The sequence below is a fragment of the Chrysemys picta genome, chromosome 14, assembly GCF_011386835.1.
Source record: "Chrysemys picta bellii isolate R12L10 chromosome 14, ASM1138683v2, whole genome shotgun sequence".
Lineage (NCBI taxonomy): Eukaryota > Metazoa > Chordata > Testudines > Emydidae > Chrysemys > Chrysemys picta.
Genome location: NC_088804.1, coordinates 9110302 through 9136679, shown reverse-complemented (window position 1 = coordinate 9136679; position 26378 = coordinate 9110302). Strand labels below are relative to the sequence as shown.

Genomic DNA, 26378 nt, shown 5'->3' with positions numbered 1-26378 from the left:
GCCCAAACTATATTTAAGCTTTTAAAAAACCCTGAGCAAGCAAGTATATCAAAGGAAAGCCAGGATGATGTCTGTATCTGATTGGGTACCAATGCCATTTTCAGGATTTCCTTCTCTCCCACTTCCACAAATCCCTTAAAGTTCATAAGTTGGACTTGACTGGCCACATCCCTTGCTGGTGGGAATTGGCATAGCTCCATTTAAGTCAATGGAACTACTGCAGTTTCCCCAACTGGAGCTCTGGTCTCATGTCTTCATTGCCAGATCACCCACAATGTTATCTTTTTTGGAGATCACCTGCAGCTTGGGGGGGGGGGGGGGGGGGCTTAATGATTTGACTCTTCTCCCAAGTTCTGTGGGACCAGGATTTCACCCAAAATATTGAAGTCAGTGGCAAAACTCCCACTGACTTCCATGGGGCCAGGATTTCACCTTCTCTGTCCAAGGTAGAAAGCATGACAAACCTGTGACTTAACTCTAAATTTAAATATTAAAGCAGCATTGGGCAAACCCAATAGATGTGATAGCATACACTTGGGACCAGATTCTGCGGGTGTGGGGTGGTCTTGGTGGCCTGCGATATACAGGAGATCAACAAGATGATCTAGTGGGCCCCTCTGGCCTTAAACTCTATGATGCCCTTACTCATGGTGAGTACTACTTTACTGGGCAAGTGAATCTCTCTGCTTTTCATTTGGCACAAAGTTTTATCTTACAGTGTTTCTTTTCAGGAGGGAAGCAAATTTCTACTAAAAACTTCCTTGACCAACGGTTGGATTTAGAAAGATTTTTATTTATAACATACAACTCGTACTTCAAATTTTAGAAATCAATAAAATAACGGTTGCAATCTCGTACCAGTGCCTAGCTTCCATTCCCACAACTCCGCCATTGCACCGACCGAAGAGTTAATTTTACAGTATTTACATTAGAGCTGCAAGTGGCTGGGGGAGGAGTCTTGGTTTGTTTTTTAGTGAATTTAGTGCCAGTGAAATGTGTGGATTGGCCAGCCCGGGTGACTGAAGTCTTCTGGATGGCAGAACTGCTGCACCATAGGCAGGCCACAGATACACTTCCCGTAAGCCAGTGGTTCTCAACCAGGGGTCTGGAGCCCCCTGGGGGGCTGTGAGCAGATTTCACTTGCTCTGCCAAGCAGGGCCAATGTTAGACTCACTGGGGTCCAGGGCAGAAAGCCGAAGCCCTGCTGTGAAAGGCTGAACCCCGGGGCCCATCTGGGGCTGAAGCCAAAGCCTGAGCAGCTTAGCTTTGTGGGGCCCTCCTGGCGTGGGGCCCTGGGCAATTGTCCTGTTTGCTGCCTTCTAATGCCAGCCCTGGCTTTTATATGTAGAAAAACAGTTGTTGGGGCATTGGTGGGCTGTGGAGTTTTTATAGTATGTTTGGGGGGGGAGGGGCTCAGAAAGACATTGAGGACCCCTGCCCTAAGCTACTTTGACATGAAGAGACCCATTCCAGGGACTTCAGTCTCCCAAGTCAGTCTTTCACTATACAGGGATGCCAATTGTGGTGGGTTTTGTGCTGTGGACACTTATCCACTGTGAGCTGCATTAAAAGACCACGTGTCAGCCCTCACGTAGGCCACCAAACAGCTATTGGCCAGTCATGACTTTCAGCCACTACTGACCTAGGTCGATCTGAACGAGAGACCTAGTGATGAGAGGCTCCCTCGCTCAATGCAAATCCAGGGAGCCCTCCCGCCCCTACCCCATCAACTGTAAACTGCCTTCAAGAGACCCAGTCCTTAGGGGGGGTTAGTTAGGCACTTGACTGGTTGCTGCATTGCTGCCAAATCCTTTCCAGGCCTGGAAGCTGAAGAAAGTGCTCGCCCCATAGGCTATCATCACCACGCAGGCAAAGAACTGAAAGAGAGAGCAACACCACAAAGCTCGGTTAGTTTCTCTGCAGCAGAGTATTAACAACACTTGACACTGACGCTGCCCAGCACAGGGCTTAGAAGCCGGGGCACTCGTTTAGCTGGCAGAGCAGCGGCTGCCCAATAAATGCCTGGTCTGACGGATGCTTGGATTAGTGCAAATCCAGACAGGCATCTTGCCTCGGCACAAAAGGCAGGGATGGGCTCTACCAATGGGTCCTATTCCTCCCTCTGCCACCGACTCACTGTAGGAGCCCAGGCAAGTTACTTAACACTGTGTCAACTCCCCCCGCCCCAGCTGTGAAAGGGGATCATGTGTTTCAATATGTCACCTAAAGGAGGCGATGAGGCTCCATCCATTCCTATCCATAAAATGCAAAGAATTTTTAAAAATCAGTCTTACGATGCAAAGATCCTTTTAAAGAGCAGGAACCTGTCTCTCTACCAGACTTCATCTAGTGGTACTGCCTACGAGCGTGGCACGGGTGAGAAACAGGAGCCACTGAGCGTGACCAAAAGCTGCTTATTTTGATACTAGATCCACATAGGGCCCATCAATGAGAATTAGGCACCTTAAATACCTTTGAGGGTCTGGGCTAATGTTCTCAAACACAAGTGAGACCCCTTGAGACATGGCCATTCCCGGAGCTGAGATTTCTAGCTGGGTGGGGCTAAAAGGCCCTTCTGAAGAGTCCCTCAGGATGCCCATCTAACCGGCTATAACAAAGTGGTTTAAAGCCTTTAATAATCTCATGCACGATGGCCAAGCAGGGTTCTACCAGCGCTTGGCTGGCCAAGGCAATGAGACCTATCAGAGTTAGGAGGAGGATGGTCTTTCCCAAGGTGGAGACCTACGCTAGATGATAGTGTTGCCTAGGCTCTTAGCTAGGCTGCAGCATGATTTTTCGACCACGTTTTGGCCCCCGCATGCTGAGCAACCCATTTTTTTCCAAGGGTAAAATGGGGAAGGAGAAAGTGGCAGCTGTAGGAGAAGCAGGAGGACGTGAGGCTGAGCCTTGGGAGAGGCGAGCTGGTGCAGGAGGACGCAGAGGAGCGAGAGGCCAGCTGCGCTGCACGGCTGCAGCTGGGTGACCCAGCCAAAGAGACAGGGGCCTGGCAGGCATGCCTCATTGTTATTTATGTAGCAGTAGTGCCTGCCTGGTGAGCTAGGCATGGTCCAAGCACATGAGATAACCTGCTCATTGCCCTGAAGAGCTTAGTCTTTAAGACAACAGATGAAGCGTGGGGGAAAGGAAAACCCATCGCAGCATGGTTGGGGGGTGGGATGGCCTTGTTTGGATTTATTTTATTATAGTTTTTCCATGAACTCTTCCCCAGCTGCTCTCCTAGTGAACCAATATTAGCTGACCTGTTTCTGGTAGGCATCACAGCGGAAGTTGGGCTTGCGCAGGAATTTGCAGGAGAGGCTAGTGACCTGGTGTATCAGCCCGGGGAGAGGGGGCTGTGGGTAGGCAGCAGAATGCAGGACAGCACAGAGAGAGCCGTGGGAGCATCGGACAGAGCAAGAAGGCTGGCGTTTTGCAGGGGAGTGGATGGGGAATAGTGCAGTAGGAGGAAGCTGTGTTTTGCCAGCAGGAGGAGATGCTGCAGAGCTGGGGTAGAGGGTCATCTCTGTGTGCTCGGCGGAAACTGAAAGCCGTTGTTCTTTCAGCTGATTCTGAGACGCCACTGAAATGGAACTAAAGGTTTCACCGGGTTCATTAACTCATCAGTGACACCAGCAGCAAGGGTGGGGCCTCATGTGCCCACCCGCACGGCACAGACCCTGTGTTGACACTAAAATCGCTCTGAGGAAGCAGGTCTTGCTAGAAAGGTGCTAGCAGTTTCCCTGGCTTGCCTAGAGGGGATTACACGGACTGCTCTCCTTTGCCTAGGCTCTGTACCTCGAAAGCAGAGCCTCTCACCAGGAGTGCCGAGCCTCTCACCAGGAGCGCCGAGCCTCTCACCAGGAGCGCCGAGCGTGCTGGCAACAGACCGTGGAGGGAACGCACCAGTCGCTGAACCAACAGTCCTGTCCAGCTGGGTCACTTCCACTCCTCTTCCTAAAAGGCTCACTCCATTTTCCTGCTCGGTTTGGATCTCGGGCAGGTAAAAGTCATTCGGTCTCTAGGGCCAGAGTTGGGTCTACGAAAGGCAGCTCACGTCCACCTAACTCTGTGTCTACATTGCAGGGTTGTTCCTGCCGATGTCAGTCGCACCCTACCCCGACCTAATGACTCCACCTCCATGAGAGGTGTACATACGAATGGCCCTACTGGGTCAGACCAAGGGTCCGTCTAGCCCAGTGTCCTGTCTTCCGACAGCGGCCAATGCCAGGTGCCCCAGCGGGAATGAACAGAACAGGGACTCATCCAGTGATCCATCCCCTGTCGCCCATTCCCAGCTTCTGGCAAACAGAGGCCAGGGACACCTAGCGCTTAGGTCAATGTAGTTAGGGCGACGTAGTTTCCCCAGCACCAGGCAGTCGGGCTCCTGGTGGGAGCTCCCCCGTAATGCCCCTGTTCAGTCGGGAGCGCTCCGGGTGAGGATACGCTCCACTGGCAGAGGGAGGGTAGGGTGGACATGAAAAAACACAGTCATTACTGCGGTGGCTGCAAGTCGACCCTAATGTAGGACAACTTAATAGTGTAGCGTAGACAAGGCCTACGTGAACACAGCACAGACACATAGGAAAAGCCGGGGCCTCATTCTATACTTACTGATGCAGCCGCTCTTTTGTTGTAGTCCCCAGACAGCCAGAACGGAGACTTAACGGCGGCGGAGCACGTAATAAATGCAGTCACGTACAGGACAGTCGCAGCCGCGTTGAATATCACTAACTAGGGAAAGAAAAGGCTGTTTTATGACAAAGGGACCAATCTCTTTCCTTTTCTTCCTGTCACTTGTTTATCTGTCACTCTGATTTGCTCAGACCTGTCTGAAAACCAGGCCCCTTTCAGATGTCTCAAATGGGGCACCCAAAATGACTGGTCCCTTTTGAAAATGTAAGCCATATATACACATACACACAAAATATATTAATTCATCTGGCTCCACCCCTAGCAGTACCCCCTGGTAGAGAGGAGTTTAGCAAAGATCTCTGGGTTGGATAAACCCATTCTCGTGCAGACAGGCAAGACCTGGTTTCCCCACCGCTCTCTCCTATGAATTTGCAAATGGTATCAGAAATGCCCAGCGCAAGGAGCATTGTGTTATAGCCCAGTTGGCTGCCTGTGACTTAATTAACACTAATTAAAAGTGAGCACTGCTAACTGCTTCACTTCTGATGGCCATCCCAAAAACCTCCTGCCCATGCTGCCATTCCTTTGAAAGAGTGAGAAGAAGCATTCCGTTTTGGGTAGGCCCATAGAATATGCATTCGATGTTCTCCTGATTGATCCAACTATCTGAAGTGTGCTGTTTTCTTTGAACAGTAGGTGTCAGGCTGGTTGTATGCACAACTCAGATTGCTGCAAATGCATCCGGCACTTGTGCTCACCCTGCTGATTTGCAACAGCAAAGAAAGCATGCACTACATCAGCAGTTCTCAACCAGGGGTCCGAGGCCCCCTGGGGGGCCAAGAGCAGGTTTCAGGGGGTCCGCCAAGCAGGGCCGGCATTAGACTCACCAGGGCCCAAGGCAGAAAAGCCTTGCCACCCCGAGCGCCGCCACCTGGAGCTGAAGCCAAAGCCTGAGCAGCTTAGCTTCATGGGGCACCCTGTGGGGTGGGGCCCTGGACAATTGCCCTGTTTGCTACCCTGTAATACAGGCCCTGGCTTTTATATGCAGAAAACCAGTTGTTGTGACCCAGGTGGGCCATGGAGTTTTTATAGCATGTTGGGGGGGGGCCTCAGAAAGAAAAAGGTTGAGAACCCCTGCACTAAATCATGCCGAAAGTGTTTGAAAAATCTGGTTGTAGGGTTAAAGTAATATTTATAATTGCATCCGGACTTTTGCAGTGTGATCTGTGGAATCCCATAGACATATTGCAGCTTTGGGGGAGTTCTTAAAAACCCCATGGCTCAGTGACACGGACAGAAGAAAACTAAATGGCTCGTGAAGAGAGATTTATGCATGAGGTTGGCGAACGTGACGAAGACATTGCATCACTGGTACTAACAGAACCACTCTGGAGTAAGTAGCGACTGTGCAGGTAATTAACAGGACAGCATATCTTTCCCACTTCGCTTGTGGAATGGGTGTACTAAAATGGGGGGGTTGTTAAAGAGACGGAATTGTACTGGACATAAAAACCCCTGGCATTGCCCAGGGAAGCCACCTGGCGTTCTGCAGAGAGGAGCACTCACTCCATGCCTGATATGGGCCAGTCCAATTCACTCCTGGGCTTGGAGCTAAATGGCTCTGCAGTCCTTTTTTTACTATTGCGAGGACATGTTATTTTGCCTTTGTTAATTCTGGGGCCCGATCCTGCATTCCTTGCATCATCAACACTCCCACTCCAATTCCAGGGCGTTTTCATTATGCCAAGAATGCAGACGCGAGCTGTTAGTGGGTTACTTCCTTTGTTTAAAAAGCCTGTCCAGACATATAAAAAGTGGAGTCAGGCCCCTCCTCTGTCAGGGCACCGTCTGTGCCTCCATGCTGGTCTCTACAGTGGTCTGGTTCCACTGGTATATTTGCCTTGATCGTGAACAGTCCATCAACTCCCACAACTAAGAGGGTTGCAACACTGAAAAAGAGTCAGGTTCCCTGCTCTTGTCTAGATTCCAGAGGTGCTGGGAAAAGGGGTGCTGGGGGGGGGGGGGGCGGGGGCTGCTGCACCCCCTGGCTTGAAGGGGTCTCCATCATATGCAGGGTTTACAGTTTGGGTCAATGACTCTCAGCACCCCTCCCCCCCCCGTACAAATTGTTCCAGTACGCCTACTAGATTCCTGACACGAAAGCTGGATGCAGTGTTGGTTGAAGATTAATCCCTAATAACCCACTGCCTGTTTGGGCCAAAATTCAAAGAACTACAGTATGTAACGCTGGTGTAAACCCAGAATCATCCCATTAAAACCAGCTGAGTTATTTAATGTTTATTGAAGCATCACCAATCACAATGTGCCCTTTACTTTCCACTGTAAAAGGCTTTTTAGAAGCATAGTGAAATGTGTCTATTCCCTGCAAAACTTTATCCTTTCCTAGGCCTGGTTTAAAACTAGAAAATTTGCAGTGGTGTAATTCAGTTGCTATAGTTTCACCAGTACAAACCATTAATAAAGATGCATTTCTGTGAGTTTAGCTTAAGTTAAACTGCTACACATGTGACTTAAACCTTTGTAAGTGCAGCTCCATTAGAGGTGGGATTGGTGTGACTCAATTGATTAACTTGTGCAAGTTTTCTAATATACACAAGCCCCTGTTTGGTAACTTTGAGCTGTATCCCCCTCCGTGGTATACAGGGATATAAAGCAGGTATGACTTCAGGGCAGTTGCACCTGATTTGTATTAATGGTATTACACAAGTGTGAAACTGGCACGGGAGAGGACAGTGAAGCCCATTGTGTTTTGAAGGAAGCTGAATTTAGCATTAATTTCCATGCAAACTTTAGAGTGCACGGAGGCCAGGTTTATACTCAGAATTTAAGTCAACCCAGTTATGTCGCTCCGGGGTATGAAAAATCCACATGGTGAGCGATGGAGTTAAGCTGACCCTCAGGGTAGGCAGCCATAGGTTGACAGAAGAAGTCTTCCATCAACCTAGCTACCACCTCTTGGGGAGCTGGATTATTAATTACACAGATGGGAGAACTCCTCCCATCTCTATAGTGAAGGGCTAGAGTGGCACTTTTCATATGGCTTTTTAAAAGCAATGTCTCCGTAATTGATGGGTCGAGTTAAAATCAAATAACATGACAAGATACAGGTGTGTTGGATGCAGATTCTGTCGGAATCAATCTTAGGGTACATCTAATCGTCAGCCCCATGAAACCATTTAACGTGGAATGATTTCCCCTGTGAAATACACCATTTATCTGCAGCTACAGGGGCTTACCACAACAGGCCAGGGGATCATGTAGAGCTTCAGCTGAAGCTGTAGTAGATACATCACAAACAGAATGACTGTTACCAGCCAGAAGAAGATGGCTACAAACATCACCCAGCCATATGCGGGAATGGGTTGGTAAAATGTACTGGCAATGAGAGCCCACACCAGCAAGCCGAGCACCTGTGGAACAGAAAGGAAAAAGTGGTTAATAGGAAGGAAACAAATCTTTACAATTCTTCTTTCAGGGAGATTTGCCATTGATGTCAATGGGAGCAGGATCCGGCCCTCAGTTAATGAGCTTTGTCATTCATTGTTTGCAAGTGCTTCCTGCTTAAGTTTTGTAGATATGTATCTGGAACGTCAAGTTTACACTTTCCCTGGCTTTGCTGGAAAACTCTTTCGAGACCTCAGATGTGGTTTATTTGTTGGGATGGGGATGTTGACTCTTTAACAAAGAGATCTTTTCTCCCAACTGTTTGTTTAAGCATTGGAGTTAAATGACGTGTTAACAAAAAAGCAAACTAGACATATGGCTTTCAGCAGTCTGAACGTAGATCCCTTCCCCTCTCGATTAATCAGGTTTAACTGCTTGGTAACTGTGATATCATAATCCTGCAAGTTGTCCATAGAGTTTTGCAGGAAGACCTCAATATCTAATGTAAAAATCAAGCATGAAAGAAAACCTTATTCAAATATCACAATGAAGCTAAAATGGCACAAAACTCACAATTTATCCTCCTTTCCAGGTTCCTGTTAACATTTCTTTCAGGGGGATGGAATCTGTGGTCAGTCCTGTGACTCGTTTTAGAGAGGATGGACTCTCCAGTGACGTGCATTGGGTTGATCTGACCCCGGGAAGGCAGGTGGCACGATCATTGTGTGAAATCAAGTCCTGCAGTGGGCAGGGCATTTTCCCACGGTCTCTTCCCCACTTGGCTTTCTCATCACTATTTATAAACAGTGACAGTGATTACTTTAAACCTGCGGGGGTTGGCTGGGTTCTTTAATGAAAGGAGTTCCCTCCGCCCCAGTAGGGCTGGCCTCCTTGCTTTTTTTCCTGTCTATGACCTTGAGATTCCCTGGTGTGTGTTATTGATCAGTGTTACTCATCAGAATAATGACTAGTCATAACGGCTGATATTGACATAACACTTCATAGCCAGTGATCTCAACCTACACTCACCAAGCTGGTCCCATGCAATCATGCCCCACCTGCTCTCATTTTCCCCTCTCAATCCCTCTACCCTTCCCCATCCTCTGTCCTGGCTCTTTTCCCCAGTCTCAGCTTCACCCCGGCCTGGAACAGTCCCTCTCCCCTTAACAACTCTCTCTCTCCTCCTCCAAATTCCTCCTTAACACCAGCTTCTTCTCCATCTCCCATCCTTCTTGTGTCTCAGCATGAGGAGCCTTCACCTCCTCCCTTTCCTTGACCTGCTGTCTTGTGCATGTGGCTTGTCTGACTTGGCTTGGCAGCTCCTTGGGGCAGTGGGTGTATCTTACAGGAACGCACCATGTAAACACAGGGTGCATTGGCTCTGGGGAGGGGAAGGGTGAGCCTAAGGCACTGCAGGAATCCCCTCTGAAATGCCGGGAGGCAGGCAGGAGCTTGTCTGAGAGTCTTGCACAGTAAATGATGTGGAGCTCGGTAAGAGGGAAAAGAGGCTCGGAAGGTTATGAAAACATGGGCTGTATAAGGAAAGGGCCCTGTGGTGGGGTGAGCGCTTCCCACTAGCCGTGCAAAGGCTGGGTGGGCCCAATCAGCTAAATAGGCTGCAAACAGGGGAGCTTTAGACCAGAAGTAGCTGGTTGGAGAGAAGCTCCCTGTGCAGGAATAGGCTGGGCCTATAAAGCCAGGTAACAGGCCCCAGACAGGGCCGCTGAGAAAGGGCAGTTGTTCCCTGGGAAGAGGGAGGGTGTTTGGGGGCTGCAGGGAGCTAGTCTGCAGCTCCTCCCTGGGAGGAGGAGCTGGTGCACCCCAGAGAGAGAAGGGGAACCAGAGTGTAGGACGCAGCGCAGAGAAGGGGCCGTGAGGGCAGAGAGAGGAAAGCCCAGAACCGCTGAGCTGAGGGTCCCTGGACTGGAACCCGGAGAAGAGGGTGGACCCGGTTTCCCCTACCAGCTACCGAGGGCATGGCCTAGACCGGAGGCAGCAAATGGGAAGACTGCCTAGGACTGCTGATGGACTGTACCCCGGAAGGGGGGCAAACTGAGTGACCTGGCTGGAGGGCTAAGTCATGGAGTGAGAGAGGAGCTACAGACCAGAGGGATGGCAGGCAAACCGCGGAAGGGGGCGTTAACCTTGAGCTAGTCCCCTGAGTGACCAGGAGGAGGAGCCAGACCAGCAGTGAGTGGAGCAGGCCCTCAGACAAATCACTCTTTACATGGGCTTCCCCACACCCTGCCTCCCCACCGTAAGAGAGCAGGCCAGGATCATTCCCCTGGGGGCGGAGAGGGCTGAGACCTTACCTGTGCCAGGCAGTGATGTACTGCCTGAATCTGCATGGTTTATAAGCAAAGAGTGAACTGGCTTATATGTGTCTATGGCTGGGGCTACACCTGTCTAACCAGAGCTGCTTTTCAAGTCAATTTAGCTAAAACTGGTGCAACTTTTTCTGAGGCCTTGGGTCTGCTTGGGAATTGGCCTAAAACGAGGAAGGGGCCGGGTGATCTCCGCTCAGCCTTTATTCCCAGAGCGATGTCTCTGCCTAGACGCCGCAGCGAAAGGCGCGTTAGAAATGCAGTAAGAAGGGAAGGAATCGTGGGTCCTTGGCAGAAAGCTGGGGGTGGGGTGAGGGGCTGAGGGTGACGCTGGCTGAGAAAACACCCCTGTCTGTAGTTACATCTTGGGAGAAACCGACTCTTTCCTTACCTAGTGATGCCGCAGCCGCATGGCAGGCGCCATTGGTGCAGCATCGCTGTGTTCATACAGCCGGGCCCTAGGGGTTTCCATCACACCATTGGGAACATTGTGTTTGTCGTTTTGTCTGTTCCTGCAGCCTTCGCTTATTGCAGCCTGGTTCCCTTCTAGATCTTTTCTCTCGTCATGGCGGCTGCTTTCCCTTTGCCAGGGCCCCGCCCCCAAGGTCCCTACAGCTCCTTTGCCGCCCTTTGGTTGGGGGGGAAGCTGGAAAGATGTACCAGAATCAGGTTACAGACGCATTTGGAAGGGAGGATGAAAGGATGAGTCTGCCGGGGCCTTTGCAAACACATCTCTCAACCTCAAAGGTGCAACCCCATGGGGAAGGTTGGGGAGAGGGGTCATAGGAGGGACAAAAATGCATCTGTTGCAACCTGGCTGATGGAAAAATCCTGGGGGGGGCAAGGGGGGTGTTCTCTTAATCCCCAAATGCCTGGTGATTAATTACCATTAATAGTCACTCCAGGCCTCCGTGAAATATTAGAAATGAACAGCTAAAACTTTGTGTCACTGGGAGCTAAGCAATCGATTTGCCAGAAGTCCGAGGGCTCCCCTCTCTTACTAATTTCAACAAGACACGGGTTTGGCCCAGTGTGCAGTTCAGATGACACCGGTTTAGCCCAAATAATGAACACCCGAGCGTCTGCCTAATGGAAATCACTGCTTGGCTGAGTGTGTCTGCACTCGACACCCTGCAGGGGCCATGTAATTAGAGTTGCCAACTTTCTAATCGCACAAAACCGAACACCCTAGCCCAGCCCCTTCCCTGAGGCCCTGCCCCTTCGCTGAGGCCACACCCCCTACACCGGCCCCTCCCTGAGGCCCTGCCCCCCGCTCACTACATTCCCCCTCCCTCGGTGGCTCCCTCTCCTCCACCCACACTCACTTTCACTGGGCAGGGGTGGCAGGTTGGGGTGTGGAAGAGGGGTGAGGGCTCTAACTGGAAGTGTGGGCTCTGGGGTGGGGTCAGAAATGAGGGGTTCAGGGTACGGGAGGATGCTCTGGGCTGGGGCAGGGGGGTAAGGGCTCTGGGGTGGGGCTGGGGATGAGAGGTTCAGGGTGTGGGAGGGGGCACTGGGGTAGGGGGTTGGGGTGTGGGAGGGGGTGAGGGCTCTGGTGTGGGGCTGGGGATGAGGGGGCTCAGGGTTGGGGCTTGAGGTGCAGGCTTACCTCCGGTGGCTCCCGGGTGCAGCAGGGGGGACAAGGCCGGCTTCCTGCCTAGCCTGACTCTGCGCTGTACCCCGGAAGCGGCCAGCAGCAGGTCCAGCTCCTAGGCCGAGGCGCAGCTGGCAGCCCTGTGTGCTGCTCTCACCCACAGCCACCGCCCCTGCAGCTCCCCTTGACCGCGGTTCCCTGCCAATGGGAGTGCGGAGCCGGTGCTCAGGGCAGGGGCAGCGCACGGAGCCCTGTGGGGCCCTCCCCACCCCCTGCCTAGGAACTGGACCTGCTGGCCACTTCTAGGGCGCAGCGCAGAGCCAGAACAGGTAGGAACTAGCCTGCCTTCGCTCCGCAGCACTGCTGACCGGACTTTTAATGCCCCCGTTGGCAGTGCTGACCGGAGCCGCCAGGGTCCCTTCCCAGTCGAGAACCAGACACCCGGTCACCCTACATGTAATATACACTGCAGGCTGCACTTGACCCAGACCTGCCTTGATGAGTAACCACAGCAGGAATGAACAATACATACAGCAAAGCCCACGACAATAAAACAGCCTGTTGGAAGCCAGAGGGGGGGCTGGAGAGTGTGCCCAGGATAGGGAGATAGTGTTGTCTAGTGGTTAGGGCATCAGACTAGGCCTCAGGAGACTAGAGTTCTTCTCCCATCTCTGCCACTGACTCAATGGGACCCTAACAAGTCAGTCACTTCCCTTCTCTGTGCCTCAGTTTCCCCCCCTGTAAAATGGAGCTAGTAGGGCTTGGCCACGCTGAGATCTCTGGATGCCGAGTGCTCAGAATTGTTTTGATTTCATTACAGCCACGGGGGGAGAATGCCAAAGGCCCTGCCTTCCTACCAACTGAGCTTTTCTATCTCGGGGAAGGCAGCAGCCCTGCTCCAGCCGAGCTCAGTGACAGGACACAGGGCAGAAGCTGGTTCCCCCGGCTCAGTTTTATTTAGGGCATTATACACTAAACTATACTACACCTTGCACCATTTTTGTTTAAATGACACTCTTGAGACCTCAGTAAATATAGTCATGAAGCAATGAAAGGCAGGTAGAACACACAGGAGCTATAATACTCAGTCAAATATTAGTCATGCTCGTTACCCACTGAATAATAAAGCAAATAAAGAAGGAGGAACAGAAGTGGGGGCGAAATAAGAGCTGGGTAGAAGAAGTGAAGAAGGGGTGAGTAAAACATACCCTGTAGAGAAGCACAATTAAGAGCTCTTCATTAGCTTGTAACCTAGACACACCTGCCTGACCAGCTGTTTCACTGATCCAAGCTTTCATGCAAAATTTTGTATCTACTTTCCAGTGAGTTATGGTTGCAGTCGCTGTACTTCCTGGGTTCTATTCCTGGCTCTGCCACTGACCTGCTGATGGAGCTTGGGTGAGTCACTTTGCCTCTCTGTGCCTCAGTTTCCCCTTCCACTTTTTTTTTATTTAGATGGCAACCTCTTTGGGACAGGGACCGTTTCTTACGCATGTACAGCGCCTTGCACTATTATTATGATCTCTATTACCACAGTGCCTAAGAGCCCTAATCATGACCCAAGAGCCCATTGTGCGAGGTGCTGTACAAACAGAACAAAAAACAATGGCTTCTCTAGGCATTACCGTAACACAAATAATAGCTTCTACTTATCCGCCTTTGCCATGCTTCGGTGAGCTCTCATTGACCTCCCTTGCGTACTCTACACAGCTGAGCGCTGCTGCCTGTTGGGCAGGGTGATGACAGTCTCCTAATTGGTTTATTGATCATGGCCTCTCTGTGCACGGCCTTCCTCTGAGAAGCTGTGAGTTTGTACTCACTCCCTCTGCTCTCAGCCCCAGGGCCGGGTCTAGGCACCAGCAAAGCAAGCACGGTGCTTGGGGCGGCACATTTCCAGGGGCTGCAATCCGACCAAGCTTTTTTTTCAGGGCAGTTGCACTCTCGGAGCTGCGCCACTTAGACGGGGCGAAGGCACTGCGCCCCCGGCCGCAGCAGGAAGGGGAAGTCCCAGCCCCGGGACGCTGAGCTGCCAGGGCTCAGCCGCTACCTGGGGAGGAGAGGGCGAGTCCTGTCGGGGAGCCGGGGCTGCGCCGCCTTGTGCCACCCCTTATATCGCGGTCTCTCCGCGCGGCCGGGTGGGGGAGGGGGGAAAGCCCCTGCAGGTGCTGGGAGAAGGTGACATCACTTCCAGCCCCACCTGAGCTTGGGGCGGCAAAAACCCTCGAGCCAGCCCTGCTCAGCCCCCTCTGTAGTGTGGGCAACCCCAGCTGTCAAGGATGAAAGGGAGTCCCTCTGGACATTTGCTTTCTGGCCTTACTGAGCAGCTCTGTCTAAATCGAAGTAGTAAGAGAATTGGAGAGCTGATTATCTTCTCTTACACCAGTTTTACACCATTCAGCTTCAGCGGAGTTACTCTCAGTTTACACCAGCGCGGGAGACAGGAGAATCAGGCTTTGTGTTGACAGAGGAAATTCTGGTTGATTTTTTTAACTCAATTTCTTAATTAAAACTCCACATTTGTAAAACCAAACGGGGTTGTGCCTGTCACGGAGTATTGGGGGACTCAGGGCCCTGCACCCCCGGCTTCCTGCGATTCACCATGACTCTCAGCCAGCCAGTAAAGCAGAAGGTTTATTTGGATGACAGGAATACAGTCCAAGACAGGTCTTGCAGGCACAGACAACAGGACCCCCTCAGTTAGGTCCAGCTTGGGGTCCCAGGGCATCCCAGCCCACCCCTCTTTGGGGGGTCAGAGCCATCTCTGCCTCCCAGCCATCTCTCCAGCCCGCTTCCAACACTCTGCCTTCAGCGACCCCTCCCACCGCCTTTGTTCAGTTTCCCGGGCCAAGGTGTCACCTGGCCTCCAACCCCTTCCTGGGTTCTCATGTTACACGCTCAGGTATTCTCCTCCGGGCAATCTCCCATCCCCCAATGCAGACTATCCTAGCCACACTCCCCTGTCAGCATTCACAGACCACAGTAAGAACAGTCCCAGTTCGTCACAGTGCCAGCCCAGTACTTGGCCAGGAGACCTCCTGGGGGATGCGGAGACCGTCCTAGAGATGGTACGTTTCCCTCTGACCAGGACTGAACCAATGCCCCAGCATGGGGCACGAGGGCACTGCTGCTGGTGTGCACTACCCACCGTGCTGGGGCACTGGTTCCGTACCAACCAGGCTTTAGGGGAAATGCCAAACCAAGGTTCTGGTTCTTCATTGAGCACAAGCAGCCCACAAGCTTTTTGCAAGAGGTGGGGGTGCCGATCATGTGCCCTAGCTACGTCACAGGGTGAGTAAATCAATGATGTTCCCTCTTTCTAAATTCCAACTCTCCCCTACTCCCGCTGTTTCACATAGAGATATTATTTAGCCCTTCTCCTTCCTTTAAACTTATAAAAGCCCATTGTCGCTGACTCAAAACAGCTGCTGTCTTTCCACCCCAGAAGTAGCTGCATTTCTTACTTGCGCCATCTGTAAAGCACATGGGATTCCTTCAGGAAGATGGGCACTATAGAGATCGAAGGACTACGTTTGAAGGAAATGCTATTGATAAGCTAATGACCCAGTTCTGCTGGTGAGCTATTCTGCACCGCTGATGTCAATGGGGTGTAGCAAGTGGGAGACAAATCAGGCCCTATAGCTCTTTGCTGTGAGACCTGACAGATGAGCCCAAACCGCAGAGCTGAACTCTCCGAAACTTTAGGCTGGCTCTGGCCTTCCCTGGGCGGCTCGCTGTTCAGACATTGTGCCGAATAGTCCGCCTACATTTTCCTTTTCACGATTTCATCCCATCGCTCGCCCTCATTACAGCCCCAGGCATCTGCCTAAAGAATCCCCCCCTCCCCACTTCATCTGCATCTGGCCTGCGACTCTGTTACAATAGTGACGTTTGCCACGCCCCAGTATCCGCCTCGTCATTGGGGGGCATCTCAGTCCATCAGCCCCACCCTCAGCGATTTCTGTCCGTATTGCCCTGCTGGGCTCTGGCCTGGGCACCGTCCAGACTGAGCAATACCCCACCCTCCACCTGGGGACCTGCAGCCTCTTCCCAGCTGTTGCCATGGTTATCCCTGCGCCAGCTCGCTCTGCCCCTCCCCCGCCAGGAAACACAAGCCCTCTCTGGGGACTCAGGTCCCATTGTCTTCCCCTGCCCCCTCCGCCACACCTGGAGAAGGAGCAGAGCTGCCTGGGAGCACACGGGCTGTTCCCTGCTCCTTTGTCCAAGGTGGCTCAGTCTCTGCAGCGTCTCCACTGTGCCTAGGGCCGGCTCTGGCTTTTTTGCCACCCCAGGCAAAAAAGCCTCCCGCCGGCCCCCTCCTCCCCCGCCCCAGCCCGGCCGCGGGCTGCTCTCCCCGACTGGCCGGAGCGCAGGGGGAGGGCGGAGAGCCCGGCTGGGGCTCCGCTCTCCCCGGCGGCCGGAGCTGGAGTGCCGCGCCGCCCCGCTCCAGGTGCTGCCCCAAGCACAAGCTTGGTGGGCTGGTGCCTGGAGCTGGGCCTGACTGTGCCTTCCTTCAGCTTTCTAAAGAGTGAGAGCTCCCAAAGCCCACCGCCTTACCGGAGAAGCTGTCTGCTTGCTGCTTATCCTCACACCTAGCTCCTACATACATGTCCACATACATGTGTGCATAAGTGCATGCAACAGGGAGGCATTCCTACATATGTATATATGTTCACATGCATCCACACCCACTCGCAGCTCGGCAGGTGCTGGAGCTATTTTTGAGGGCAGAGGACCCAAAAATCTGCGGCTGGGGTAGGGTGACCAGACAGCAAGTGTGAAAACCCGGGACAGAGGGTGGGGGGTAATAGGCGCCTATATAAGAAAAAGTCCCAAATATCAGGACTGTCCCTATAAAATCGGGACATCGGGTCAGCCTAGGCTGGGGAGCAGTAAAGTAGCGGGGCCCTCTTTTCTCCTCCCTCTCCTCCTTGCAGGCGGCTCTCAGGGAGATGTTGCGTAGCAGAGACCAGGAGGCGATGGGGGGGGAAGAAGGGACAAGCAGCTTCTCCTCCCTTCCAGCAGCTAGAGGTGGGAGCGGAGCATCCCGTTTATCTGACCCCTGCGAGCCAGAGGCTAATCCTGTAACTGGTGCCGCAGAGCAAAGCGGGGGAATTTCCAGCCCGGCCCCTGCTCTCCGCTCCGGGCGGCGGTTGGGCCATTGGGCGTCCAACCTGGCCCCTGGCCTCGCTGGTGGCAGCTACGGTTGCCAACCCTCCAGGATTGTCCTCGAGCCTCCAGGATTGCCCGGGAGGCTCCAGGAATTAAAGATTCATTTTGAAGATCACATCATGCGATGAAACCTCCAGGAATACATCCAACCCAAACTGGCAACCCTCAGTGCAGCACGTGCCCCCTCTCATTATCTTCTATTACTGGCTGTGGCCCACTGGCAAACTTGTCAGGGCAGCCGCTTTGTCTCCTCTGCCTCAGAGGCGGGTGGTGATGCCAGCTGAACGTCCTCCTCTCGGGGAACCCCCAGGGAGTGTCGCACGCCCAGGCTGCCCCTCCGAGGAGCAATGTTCCTTAGCCCCCCATGGGACCTCAGCAACAAACCCCACTGCACGTGGGGATGGGCTCCCTGCGTGGCCTGCTGCCTTATTGGACGCGCAGCCCCAGCCACCGCAGCGCGCTTTCCTCCCCTTTGGTATCCCGGACGCTCAGGAGCCATGCGAGTCCCATCTGCCAGCCAGTTACCAGAGAACAAACGCATCTTGTGAGCGCCCTGGTCTGGAAGGGCCCTGAGCGCTGCAGGCCAGCAGCAACAAGGCTCAGCTGGGAGGTGTTTATAGACAAACGTCCGGGGAGTTTGTTCCGGCTGATTTAATAACCCTCCCTCCCCCGCCCGGGCTCAGTGCTTAAAGGCACAGTTTCCCATCCCCCCCACACCCCTTTGCCAATACCAGGGTTTGTTTCCCCCCTCCCCCCCCGTCAGAAAATAATGGATTAACTCTTCTTCCCACTGCAAGTTCTTACACCTGATCTTCGGCAGAGGCTTTTGACCTCCTTATGCTTCTGTGTTATCTGCAGCGTGGGTCCCAGGATATGCGAGACAAGGTGGGTGAGGGCTTATCTTTTCCACGCCCAGAAGCTGGTCCACTAAAAGATATGACGTCACCCACCCACTCTGTTATCTGACATTCAGAGCCCCGGTTCCTCACAGTAATTACCCCGCCCCAGCCACACCAGAAAGTTCATGATGATTTAACACCTGCTTTGCCTCGGGCAGCGCCTAGCAAACTACTGATAAAGCAGCTGATTAGGCCTTTCCGCAGAAAGTGATCAGACGCTCCACCCAGGCCTGTGCTGCTGCCGGGCACTCGGTGCAATCTCAGAACTAACAGACGTGAGGCAAACGGAAGTGCCTTTGCTCACCCAGTTTGTTTTTAGCACCTAGAATGAAGAGGCCCTCACTGAGGAAGGGTTGTCCAGGGGGTAGGAGCTTGGCCTTGGAATTGGGAGGCCTGGGTTCTGTTCCTGACTCTGCCACTGACCTACTCTGTGACTTTGGGCAAGTCACTTTGCATCTTTGGTCAACCCCATCCCACCCCCCACTTGTCTAGGTCTTTGGGACAGGAACTCTCTCTCACTGTGTGTCTGTACAGCGCCTAACACAATTGAGTTCTGATCTTGATAGGGTTCGGTGCTGCTGGAGAACAGTCAAGAAGAATGATACAATAACTTTCTAATGCCAAATCGTGAGATCCTTATTCAACTTTTCACGCAGTCTGTCTTTAGGATTGGGCCCTGAAATTCGAGGTGGAAAAGGTCTGCCAATCCATCTCCCTGCCAGTGCAGGGTTGTTCCTAACTTCCAGAGCCTTGTCCAGCTTGGTCTTAAATGTTCCAGATGAATAGGGGCTTCCATTTCTTCCTTGGGAGGCTCAATGTTCAGACATTACGCCTAACAGTCAGCCTAAATTTTCCTGTTCACGATTTCATCCCTTTGCACTGAGGTTGAAGGGCTGCTGAAAGCTCTTAATAAAGCTGTTCATGGCATCCAAGAAGAATTTGGCAAAGCACCTTGACCCAAATTCAGACCTTGGTATCAACGCATGGTCAGTACTGGCCTCCCGGCCACTGCACCTGCGAACACAAGATCTGAACTTGGCCATGTGTCCATTGCGTTTGGAGGACTGGCTTAGGGAGCCCAGCAGATCCATCTAGCGAAGAATGGCTGGAAGGAACAGATTATTTCCATGGAGCTGGGAGTGCCAGGCACGATGCTAACAGCCTACATAGAATCCCTGCTCTACCAAACCAAAGAGCAATGCTAGGTGCCGGGCTGTGAGTTAAATGGTTATCTTGGGCTGGCGGGAGGAGGTTGGCTTTTAGTGATGGCATCCAGCACAAAACAGGCCCTAATATCAAACCATTTGAAGGCTCAACATTCTCGCTTAGGTTGACTGATTTAATCGGGTGGATCCTAATGCCCAGCGGGGATATTTCCCGCACCAGATCCCTTTGCACGGCCCCATCGTTGCGGAGTGATAACGATATTTAATTGCACGATCCACTGTTGATTATTCAAGTCAGTGACTATTACATCATTCTGGGGCTGCATTTTTCATTCCGGAGACAGGCCTGAGCAGCAAAGTTTGGACCAGACTATTCCCAAAGTTCGGGCACATTTGGATCCTGGGTATTGGATCAGCCCATATCCGAGATAAGGGTCAGCTGCGCAGTATGGATCCAGATGGGAACTTTCCCTGCGTTAGGCCCAGCAGGGTCCTGATTCCGACTCGTCTCTGGTTCTGAGATAAATGGGTCTGACGGACGACTCTACATCCATTAAGCCTCCATTGACATAGAGGAGAATGATCCTTTGAAAGCAGCTGGCTGGCGCCTTGATTTACCACCAGGGACTCTACGTAAGTCTTCATTGCTTATTGTCAAGAAAGAAACACTAGAACACAAAAGTCATTGTCCTTCTGGAGTACAAAGGCCCTGGTTCCCAGAGGCCCTGCTCTCGCCTCAGTCTGGACAATGCCTTCTTTTTTCCCCATCAATTTCCAACACTCGTGATTGCAAAATACGCATTAGAAAAAAATCCCTAACAAGGAGCTCAGGGAGCAGGAGATGCTACAGAACAGTTGCCTTGCTTCAGGTGAGCTCCAGCTCTAGCCTACCTTCTTCACAACAGCTCAGAGCTGTGGCCCCTACCTATGGCTGCTGCCTTTAAAACACTGGCCACGAGGACCACGCCGCAATGCCAGATGGGCACATTTGTGTTGCAGCATCTTGACACGGTGCCAGTGTGATGTCACCGCAGGGTGATGTTCCGTGGGCACCAAGAATGGTTTGGGGACCTGAGTTCTAAAACATGTCCGTGCAATTGGCATGGAAAACGAAGGGCATGAAGCAAGCGCCTGATTTAACAGAGAAGCCCCAGGACTGGGCATGCGCACTGAGCGTTGGCATGCACAGTTTCAGCAATTGCACACACAAATCAGGCCCAGCATTGCATGCGCACTTTTGCATGCACAGTTCTGTGGACACATGTTAGAAAATCAGGCCCTTTATGCTTCTGGAAACCTAGATTCAGGGCATCCGCCATATGTGCTGGACTGCTGCCCTAGGGAGCTTCTCTTCCTGCTACTCCCATTGTTTGAACTGCACGGCGTTTCATCACAAAATCCAAACTCAGTTCCAATTTACTGAAGGCTCCCTCCAGGTCTTAAGGTTTTCTGGGAGCTGCTCTACGGTTTACATTAGACCTGGGAGTAACCCACGGTTTGCGTGTGATCCTTGCTGATTTTGAATCATAGAATATCAGGGTTGGAAGGGACCTCAGGAGGTCATCTAGTCCAACCCTCTGCTCGGAGCAGGACCAATCCCCAGTCAGATTTTTTTGCCCCAGATCCCTAAGTGGGCCCCCTCAAGGATTGGGTTTAGCAGGCCAATGTTCAAACCTTTTGACCAAGCTTCACTTTGAGATCAGGGGTGAGCAGAACAAATCCCCCATGGATACAATCAAATAAAATACTCCTGAATTTAAGCCTCATGGTCCTTATGGCCCAGTCATGCTCCCGCTTACTTCACTGGGGCAGGATCTGGCCTTTGTTTCTTAATCACAAGCTGCTCGGGGTATTGGTGCTTCGTACAATCTGTGTATCTCGGTTCTGGCTTTGGTTGGGCCTCCCTTGAATGTTTTCCTTGGCTAAAGGGCTTGTGTCTTACACCGGTCACTCCTCCACCTTGGGCTGGGATCATAAACTAAGCGGCATGGGGCCGGGTGAATGGTTTGATAGGAGGCTGACAAGGAAACTAGGGAGAGGTGTTAATAGGGAGGCAAATCTCTTCCCCTCTAACGCAGCACTGGAGCAATGCCCCTAACTGGTGCGAAGGGTTGTGTGTTGCTGAAGGCGCTGTTTTGTGAATGAGATAGAAGACTGAGGCCCCGACCGCTTGTGCGGATTAAAGATCTCGTGGCATTTTTGTTACTATAATGGGGCTAACGACAAACACCTCGATTTGATTAAAGTCCTAGCCAACTTCCAGTTTACCTAATTTCATTTTGCCTACTTAAAATTGCCCTTCTCCTACCAATTGGATAACTACTGCTTCTTTACTTCCTATCCTCAACTATTGTGTAGAATTACTGCACCTATTACACTGCAGAGGTGGTTGCATTTTGTTGGTGAGTAAATAGTTCTTGTCTGGGGCCTGCAAAGCACTTTGGAATCTTCCTGTTTGACAAGTTCCTGAGAAAGCAGGGCCGCTCCAGTTCGCTCTGTATTCCCGACCTCCTCACAATCTGGTTTGGTTGGTACCACTCAAGAAAGTATTGTGGATAGTTCTCTGAAAACATCCACTCAACGTGCAAAGGCAATCAAAAAAGCAAACAGCATGTTGGGAATCATTAGGGAAGGGATAGATAAGATAAAAAATATCATATTGCCTCTATATATGGTACACCCACATCTTGAATACTGCATGCAGGTGTAGTCACCTCAACTCAAAAAAGATATACTGGAAATAGAAAAGGTTCAGAAAAGGGCAACAAAAATGGTTAGGGGTATGGCTATTAGCCAGGATGGGTAAGGAATGGTGGCCCTAGCCTCTGTCTGTCAGAGGATGGAGATGGATGGCAGGAGAGAGATCACTTGATCATTGCCTGTTAGGTTCACTCCCTCTGGGGCACCTGGCATTGGCCACTGTCGGTAAACAGGATACTGGGCTAGATGGACCTTTGGTCTGACCCAGTATGGCTATTCTTATGTTCTTATGAATGGCTTCTGTATGAGGAGAGATTAATAAGACTGGGACTTTTCAGCTTGGAAAAGAGATAACTAATGGAGGAGAGGATAGAGGTCTATAAAATCATGGCTGGTGTGGAGAAAGTAAATCAGGAAGTGTTATTTACTCCTTTTCATAACATAAGAACTAGGGGTTGTCAAATGAAATTGATAGGCAGCAGGTTTAAAACAAACAGGAAGTATTTCTTCACACAACGCCCAGTGGAATTGTTTGCCACAGGATGTTGTGAAGGCCAAAACCATGAGAGGGTTAAAAAAAGAACCAGGTAAGTTCCTGGAGGGCAGGTCCGTCAATGGCTATTAGCCAGGCTGGGCAGGGATGGTGTCGCTAGCCTCTGTTTGCCAGAACCTGGGAATGGGCGACAGGGGATGGATCACTTGATGATTACCTGTTCTGTTCATTCCCTCTGGGGCACCTGGCATTGGCCACTATCGGAAGACAGGATACTGGGCTAAATGGACCTTTGGCCTGACCCAGGATGGCCATTCTTATGATGATATGGCACAGACGGTATGACTATGGCTGACTGTGAGAGAGGATCTCCTAGCTATGGGTACAGGTGAGGAGTCCAGGCTTGGTATCTCAGGTCTATCAGCACCTGCAATGCCCTGGACCATGACCTTTTGTTGCCTCCCCTCTGGCACCAGCATGGTCTGAGAGCAATGGCCTTACAAAGGGCTTGCACTGTCCTCTCTGTCACTCCACTCTGTCCCCAGTCCCGTTCCATGTGTATGTACAGCCCCTGGGAGGGCAGGGAGCAGGGGATCCCTTTTCACGGAATCGCAGCACTGCAGGCTCTGTTTTCCCCAGGGTGGGGGTGAGGATGAGAGCTGCAGCTCAATCAACTCAGGATGGAAATGATGCTGGTTGGCCGGGGCAAGCACTGCGGGGAACGTGGGCGGGCTGAGCCTGCACCCGCTATTGGAAGTCTATTGCCTTCCCTTTTCCGATACAGCCCACAGCCAAGGCACTTACTCAGTCCGTCATTGCTCAGACACTCCCAGGCATGGGCAAGGAATGATCTCATCACAGCGGTCCTGGCCTCTACCCCTCCTCACTAGAGTATTGCCACGCCCTCGATTTGGTGCTACCTTTGAAGAGCATTCAGAAGTTGCTGTTGAAGGTATACGTGGATACTTTGTTACACTGATACTCCACTCAACATTCCACACTGGCTACCTGGGGGCCGAGCAAGGTGCTGGTTTTGATCTTCCAAGCCCTGAATGGTCTAGGGACCAGCTTTGTCAAATAAAAACCAGCCGCATCTACTAATGCCAGGGAACTGGGACGTAAAAGTAACTAATCTAGTTACATTTGGGGCTGGGGGGTGCGTGGTGGAATAGACCCCGTGGATGAGCAAGTAATAAGAAAATCATCTGAGGTGGTCACGGGGCCAAGGAATCATTTTCATGGATGGGTTTTTATCCTGACAATTTCCCCTGGCATTTAAAGAGTCCTAGGCTCCCAGATCCTAGGAAAGGGAACCGATTCACATAGCTGAGTGGGTAGAAAGACTGGGAGGAAGGGGCACTGGCAGAGGTATTAGAATGAATGGGGGGATGATGTGATCTCTAAACATTACAGCCCTCGTTCAAATTAAGAGAAGCTCAGACTTCCTCTCACAAAGATCTTCCAAAGGTGTTTCTTGATCTAACTCCATGTCAGATTGTCAAGGGGCTGAGTGTAATTTAGTACCTGTTTAATGGAGTTTCTTATGCCATTTAGAGTGATCTTCATTACTAGAGGAGGTGAATATTATCAGCATGAAATCTCTTTAAAGCTTCGTGATATGCTTTTCTTCTGACTGCTGATCTGTCAGTACAAAATGTCCGTGTGATTTGGGGATGATGTAGCAAACAAGCTCTTTTGTCTTGTCACATTATGAGACTGTACACTTTAAAAAAAGGGTCCTTCTTGTTTGTCTCTAATTTGGTCACAGTGGCTCGTACTTTATAAAGACTCCAGTGTTTATTTTCCATGGGAAGCCAACCGGAGCAATTCTCTGTTTCAGGGTTCTCCAGCTACCACCATATTCCGGCTACAGCTCTCCCCATGAAGAGACTCTGAGCAATGAAATGTGTTTAAAGCACGTGACAGTTGAAAGTCTGGATGGAGGTGCTGTTACCCTTACCCCCTCCTCCACTCCAAAGGGCAAAGGTCGCAGAATGTGTTACTAGGGTACCTGTTCCACTGCTTTGCAACCTGCCATTTGTGGTTAATTTTGGTTAATCAAGTGACCCGATTGACTAAACAACCTTTCATACTTTACAATCAGAATGCAGTGCATGAAAATAACCAGTTCATAGCACAGTGGATCACTATGTAACACAATGCTAATATGCTGGGCCCAAGTTTTCCTCTGTTACACTGTTGCAACTCTGGCCTGGAGCAGTGGAATCTTGGTTCTGTTTTCACGTGCACTGGTATAAACCAGAAGTAACTTGCTGAAGTCAGTGGAGTTACATTAGTCTAAACAAGCACAGATTAGATCAGCATCAGGCCCACAATTTTTCTATGGCATTCAGCTGTTCTCACTTTGATTTTACTACAGTGCAATGCCACTGACTTCACTGGACTTACTCTGGATTCACACCATGAGCCTCCGCTCATGCCATTAATCAAGCCATTAATACTTGTATAGACTTTTCTCCCCTCGTTACATGTCAAACCATACATCTAATTCTGTCAAGCTTAAAAAATGTCCCTAGTACACTGCCCTCTAACTAGCTATTACCTATTTAAAAAACAAACAAACAATAGTTTAATGGCCCAGCTGGTGCACTTAGCTTGCTGGAGTATAACTGGTCGTGGTTGGGGCCACTGAGTTTGCTCATTCCCCTAATGCAATCATGGAGCGCTGTAAAAGTGCTCAGGATTTGTGCCCTCACCTCCAGGCGTTTGTTCAAACTTTGCTTTGAAATTAGGGCAGAAATGGCCCAATTTTTAGCACGCCAAGAATTCTCGCCAGAAAAGGGGAATCTGGGTAAAGTGACACAAGGGTGGTTGGGTGCCCCCTGGAAGCACAAAGGCTGCAGCCCCAGGCTCGGGGCCTGTCTCTGCCAGCAGCCGCTCTGCTCCTGCCCCTACCCCGGGGAGGCACAGAGGCTCTCTGGTGAATTTCACCATCGAAACCCAGGCTGCTGGCAAAGGGAGACGAGGCGGTGAAAGTGACCAGACAAGCGGGCAGGGGGCTGGGAGAGACGCGTGGGCCAGGCGCCCGTGTGCGCGGTGTCTCGTCCGGCGGGGAGCTAGAGCCTCCCGGACACAGGTGACTGGGATCAGTTTACAGCCCCGGCTCCCCGCACAACACGTCGGGCTGGAAGGGGGGGGGGGCGTTTGCACAAAGGGTTGAAGGAAGGAGGTGGGGTTTGGCGCCCCACACACCCACCCACCAGGTGCCTCTTACCTGTGCCTGGCGCGGGGGGCTCAGAGCTGAGCCCCCGTCTCCCTCCTTGGGGAGCAGCCCCCGTGCCAGCCCCAACCCCTGCCGGGAGCTCGTACTCACCAGCTCCACGATCATGAGCAGCCCGAGGAAGGAGCGGAGGAAGCCGAGGTCCAGGGCGAGGGAGCGCAGCGCGGGGAGCGGGCCGTGCGCCCCGGCCGGGGTGCTGGTCTGGGTGCGGACTTTGGCTGGGAACTCGGCCATGGCGCGGAGGGGCGGCCCCGATCCTGCAGCCGCGGGCTCAGGCTCTCGCCATGGTGCGGGGCGCACCCTGCTCGCTGCGCTCCCTCGCCGGCCTCGGGCAGGCACCAGCGGGGAGGGGACCCGGTTACCCAGTGACAGGAGCCGCCTCGCCTCGCCGCGGGCCCGGAGTTCAGTCAATGATCCTCCCTCCCTCCCTCCCGCCGGCCGGGAGATTAACCCCTCCGCTGCCGCCGGAGCCGGGCTGCCCGGAGCTTTCGCAGCCAGAGCTCGGAGGGCGTGCCGGGACTTCGGGCAGGGCTGTAGGGCGGCCCCGAGCCGGGACTTCGGGCGGCCGGGTGGGTTTGTGTTGGAAAGAAGGTAACAGCGATAGCTAGTCAAGCGTCTCCCTCCAGTTACCCAGTGACCTGCTGTCTCTCGGACTCTCCATGGATCCTCTCTCTCTATCGCCATTCCCCACACATCTATTTATCTATTCCCCCCACACCCCTTCTATCTATCTATCTATCCCCATCCACCCCTTC

General features: G+C 52.0%; 1 protein-coding gene across 1 annotated transcript; it reads right to left on the bottom strand.

The window, feature by feature from the left end:
- Nucleotides 1–772: 772 nt before the first annotated feature.
- On the bottom strand, nt 773–26104 carry PLLP (plasmolipin). Its single transcript, XM_005307041.4, has 4 exons — nt 25717–26104; nt 7890–8063; nt 4612–4731; nt 773–1877 (listed from the first exon to the last, which is right to left on the bottom strand). Exons 1-4 carry the CDS (start codon nt 25855–25857, stop codon nt 1770–1772), a joined length of 543 nt encoding a protein of 180 aa, XP_005307098.2. The 5' UTR covers nt 25858–26104; the 3' UTR covers nt 773–1769.
- Nucleotides 26105–26378: the final 274 nt, after the last annotated feature.

Excerpts from the sequence above, each read along its gene's own strand:
- PLLP (XM_005307041.4), bottom strand. The coding sequence starts at position 25,857 with ATGGCCGAGTTCCCAGCCAAAGTCCGCACCCAGACCAGCACCCCGGCC. Across the intron at positions 8,064-25,716 it reads TGCTCATGATCGTGGAGCTG|GTGCTCGGCTTGCTGGTGTG; the intron begins GTGAGTACGAGC and ends TCTGTTCCACAG. Across the intron at positions 1,878-4,611 it reads ACAAAAGAGCGGCTGCATCA|TTCTTTGCCTGCGTGGTGAT; the intron begins GTAAGTATAGAA and ends TCTCTCTTTCAG.